The 4,901-nt window shown below is 51.0% G+C and overlaps 1 protein-coding gene across 1 annotated transcript; it reads right to left on the bottom strand.

Annotated features, from left to right (window-relative positions):
• Positions 1–1,044: 1,044 nt before the first annotated feature.
• LOC126532153 (endothelin-converting enzyme 1-like) lies at positions 1,045–4,497 on the bottom strand. Its single transcript, XM_072288376.1, has 3 exons — positions 4,441–4,497; positions 1,950–3,632; positions 1,045–1,506 (listed from the first exon to the last, which is right to left on the bottom strand). Exons 1-3 carry the CDS (start codon positions 4,495–4,497, stop codon positions 1,045–1,047), a joined length of 2,202 nt encoding a protein of 733 aa, XP_072144477.1.
• Positions 4,498–4,901: the final 404 nt, after the last annotated feature.

Raw genomic sequence — 4,901 nt, 5'->3', positions numbered from 1 at the left:
GGCTTGGTTATAGAATCGCAATAGGAAAGTTCTAAGATAAATTCCTCGAAAGCAATATTGGGCTGCTATTTCGCGCAGCATTTCAAACCTCTTAAGCGGTGGTCAATTTTTCCCTTTCGGAGCAGCGGTTAGGCAGAATGATCCGGATATCACAAGGTGAAGCCGGCTCTGCATAGCAGTAGCACCGAGCGAATTCCATCCTGTCCTAGACGAGTACCCAGTTTTCGTACTAACCTGGTGTGCATTGACTTACTTTTTGCCTTCTTCACTTCGCTCGCACACTTCCAGCCTCTTCCAGCCTATTCAACCTATTGCCCACGAATTATCGGCAAATTTTAGTGAAAGTATTCGCTCCGTAGACTAATCGCGGATCTTTGTTCTGGAATTATCTCGTTAATACTGTAAATTGTGACCATACTTTCACGTTTCAGAACAGTTCAATGTGGAATAAAAAGGAAAAGAAAGAAAACGTGGTGTAAAGATTCACATATCCAAAACAGGGAAGCAACGCAACATTGACGTCACTGCAGTAATATTGCAGAGTGCGCAAAAGCAAACGAGTCGCTTAGAATATAATGTGCAGTTCCCGAAATAATTGTGAGTGGTCAGTTTACGAGTGAAGGCAAATACAGAAAGCGTTTGCCTGTTCAGCATCAGCAAATTATTCATGGTAACCAGCCGAACAGCGTCGCTAAATTCATCATCGGAGATGCGAACATGGAAGCGTACAAGCCCTAGCTTGTAAGTACTGGGAAGGCACTGCCTATTGTGTCCTTCCAGAAAACACGACAAAGAAGCAGTCTATCGTCGCATGTTCCACATCTTCACTAACGTGAGAAAGATTCAAACAGAATAAAAATAATCAGCAGATGTCACTTAATCACAACAGAGGCATTCTCATAGTTGAGACATTTACCCTGTGACCTAGAAGCTGTTTTAAAACAAATGTGCGTCTTAGGCAGGTAAGGTAACCCGCTAACAGTCGTTAATAAATGTATTATTGAAGGAGTGAGAGTTCGTTTAGTGGGCGAAACTAAAGACGCGCTAGTAAAACACGCTGCACTTGAGTCGAGGGTTCATGGGCGCACCCCCGGGGCAGCGGAAGGCGCCCGGAAAGTGTCGGCTATGTCTCAGCGGCTCGTTGCAGGTGAGCTCAGCTATGCCGCTCTGGTATCCCGAGCAGAGCGGAAAGCAGGAAGCCATGAAGAACAGCTGCTGCTCCGAAAAATACTCGAGCCCGTGCAGGCGCCATTGATAGTCACGCCGTCGTAGCGGAGACTGGAACGCCTGCCACAGGAAGGATTGGGAGATGGCGCGCTTGAAAGCAGCGCGCTTGACAGGATCCCCTTGAAGATCGCGCAGTGGCCCTGCGCTTTCGTAGCAGCGAGTGCGCTGTTCCAGGCGGGAGCGGAAGCTGCTCTGCAAAGGCAAATGCTCCTCAAAGAACTGGAACGTGGCCTCCGCGATCAGGGAACCAAGACCACCGTACTTGACGCTGTCCACCACCTGCGGTGAAGCCTTATTAGTTTAGGGCCGCAGAAGAAAAGTGCGCGTGACCGCGCTCGAAAAACTGGACAATCGCCCCTTCACAGAAGGGAAAGTTCTAGGACAACGGTCCAGACGGGTTTCGGCACTCAAGGCCTTAAGGGCTTTGCTCAAGTTCTTAAGGGCTTTGCTCAAGTTCTTAAGGACATGTGAATTGTGCGAACGCCTTTGACTATTGTTGCGCGTAACATCGCGTTACTGTGTGCATTTTTCTTGTTTTTTTTCTCCCTTCCTTCTCCTTTTATTCCCTTTACCCCTTTCCTCAGCACAGGGTAGCCAGCCGGTATTTACACTGGCTAACCTCCCTGTCTTTCCTTCCGTTTTGTCTCTCTCGATCTCTCTCTCTTAGGGCCGCAGAAGGTGTTCGTTGCTGTGATGCGCTACCGAATCCTTGCTATACTCACACTCGCATCGTACAGTGGCAGCAAGGTCAAATAGGGCGCAAGTCCCAGTTCTCCCTTGTTGCCAGCCTTGTGGATCGAGTAGCCGCTGGCTGCGGCGATTCTCGACAGGTACCAGGAGCTGGTGAGCCCGCGTACCTCGGAGCTCATGTGGCGCAATGCGCGCTGTAGCTCCAGCCAATTGTGCGCGAACGAGCGGCGCACCATGGACGGCACCTGGGCGAGCAGTCTGTCTAGTCGGTCCTTGTTGTCAAGGAACTCGAAATTCGGGAGAAGTGTGCGCTCCAACTGCCGCAAGCCCATCGAGGTGTCGCGTACATCCAACTCCGGGATGGCCTGGATGCTGCGCAGGAGCGCCGAGTACACCACGTTCACCATTTCGTGCAACTCCACGCGTATGTCCTGGCTGAAGTACCTGGCCGCGTACCGCTCGTACACCACCAGACCCATGGTTGCCTCGGTGAGCCGCAGGCAGTGAAGCGATGACTCGTCTCGCGCTGCCTTCGCACTTCCGTAGCTCAGGACAGCGAGGCCGTAGGACATGAAGCGAGCCAAAGCCTGGACAACAGTCCAGCCGTAGTAGAAGTGGAGCCGTTGCTCGCCGACAGCAAGCAAAAGATCGTCAAGGGCGCGAAGATACTGCAGGTCCCACACCGTTATCTCTTGTGAGCATGGCAGGGAGGGAGACGATAGATTATCCACTTTATTGAGCGGAGCGAACATCATTTGGCCAAACAAGTGGGCCCAGCGCTTCGGCGATATTGACGGCGATATGCGCTTCAATTTGCCAACATCGTCGAATACCGTCTTTACAACAGCTTTGCGACCGGTAAGGTAATGGAAGGCAACGTTTTCGATCTGGAGGAAGTACTCCCAGCGCGTGGATTCGCTGCCAGAGGTAGCTGAGGCTAACAAAGAGCCGCCCATTGTTGCATTTTTGTCGTAGCCTTCAAAAATCTGGATAAAGGTGTCATAGTAGAGCTGGTACTTGCCGTCGGCTTCAAGTTCGCGGCGACGTCGTTTCAGGTGTTCCAGGACGTCTCCCTTCCAGATTTCAATGAGACACTTTTCCCCGTCATGCTCGGCCGCGAAGAAGACAAGGGTGAAAATGTTCAATGTAACGGCCATCTTGAGCATTGACGCCATGATGTTTGGCCTTTTGGAAACTTGTGGCCAGAGGATTCCGGCGTCAATTATGACTGCGCGAAACTGGTCGAACTGGTTTGTCCCTTCGGCGACCACGGCGACACACGACTGGTAGAAGACGGCGGCCTTTTCGAAGGCACTCTGCCCCGACTCCGGCGCCACGGCTGTGCGAAGCGAGCGTCCCACGAGGCTCGTGAAGGTGTCCACGTGGTCCCGGAACACCGAGCGCGACGAGTTGGCGTAGCCTTCGCAGACGAAGCGGTAGAAGTTGTGGCACGGGTTGACCGATCCCGACGTGCTTTGCGCCATCATGCGAGCGTACGAGGTGCACGCCGTGGTCTCGCACAGACCGACGAGCTGGGCAGCTCGCCGCACGCGCCGTGCGATTGGGACAGCGACGGCGGACACGACGCAGACTGCGACTGCGACTGCCAGCAGCGCGGCCACCAAGGTTGATCTCTTGCCCAGTTTGAGACGTTCATGGGGTGGGGGAGCACTTAACGTGATGCGGTGCTGAGGCTGGTATAGCCGGCCGATCTTCTACGGAAGAAAGGAAAAAGGCGCGTTGCATCTTTTTAGCAATGTTACACAGGTACTACGCGTATTCGCAGATTCAATAATTGAGAGATAACCACTTTTACACTGTTTTCGTGCAAGCTGTTACTGCGTCACTGGGTGAACATTTCATGCAGATCGTAAATGAAGAGTTCCAGAGACACTTTATTTTGAGGAAGTACTGATATGTTGTCCCATATTGTGAATCCAGGCACGTAACTCAAATACTTGAAATGCGTATGCTGAGGCTATACAGCATTACAAACCTAGATATGCCCACAGAGAAGAAATATTTTGCACAGTTCTCATCCGGAGCTACAATGGCACCAATCCAACTTGCGAGTACAAACAAATTCGCGTGAATCGCTAGAGTATGCGTAAGGATTGACTCAACGCCACTGGGGCTTCGAAAAATGCAGTCATGGCAAGCTCAGTGACATGTGAGGTAGCATCAGGGGGCAGACCCATAATAAAATCCAATGAGGAAGGAGGGGGCTCACTGCACGCGCAAATCCGTCCGTGCGCAACTTTTTCTCCGCAACACATATATCAAGTCACGTGTCAGAAGTTCTGGTAAAGCATGTCTCGAAAGGGGGGACAGGGACCCCTCTCTTAATCGGCCAGTTGGCAACATCTGACGATTTCAGGAACTCACTTGCTACATACGAAACAATGTTAATTACAGTATACACTCACGATCGGGAAGCGAAGCGTAGCGGAGCCTTGTTCCTGCTTTGTAGTCGTTGGCTCCGTTTCAAAAGAACCGTGCGCAGGCTCCATAGAAAAAAAAAACCTTGTTGGGACGGTGAGCAGCGACTTCTTTCTTGCCCTTCTTTTGCTTCTTCTTCATTGATCACGCGATCGGTTGCGCACTCCTTAGTCCGATTTAAGACATATTACGTGGAGTGACACAGCATACATTGGTGCTATACACGTAGTTTTGCCCAGAAATGCACGAGGGAGGCTTTTTAGGAAAATAATAAATGGACTGCTAGTGTATTTGCGACCATATTTGGGGGACGAATACATCAAAATTGATGCTTGTCTTATGATTTCCGCCAAATAGATGTGACTTGATTGGCGATTAGTTTCCGGTCCACTTAACGAAGTGAGTTGGGCTAGTTGGTGTTGACGCAATTGCTGTGACATAGTTACTAGCGCGATCAAAGCTGACGGGAAAATGTCGGTACAGGACATGGTGTCCTGTACGCACTGTCCTGTCCCAACTTTTTCCCTATTAGCTCTGTTCGCGCT

The sequence above is a fragment of the Dermacentor andersoni genome, chromosome 5, assembly GCF_023375885.2.
Source record: "Dermacentor andersoni chromosome 5, qqDerAnde1_hic_scaffold, whole genome shotgun sequence".
Lineage (NCBI taxonomy): Eukaryota > Metazoa > Arthropoda > Arachnida > Ixodida > Ixodidae > Dermacentor > Dermacentor andersoni.
This window is presented reverse-complemented; position numbering and strand designations above follow the sequence as displayed.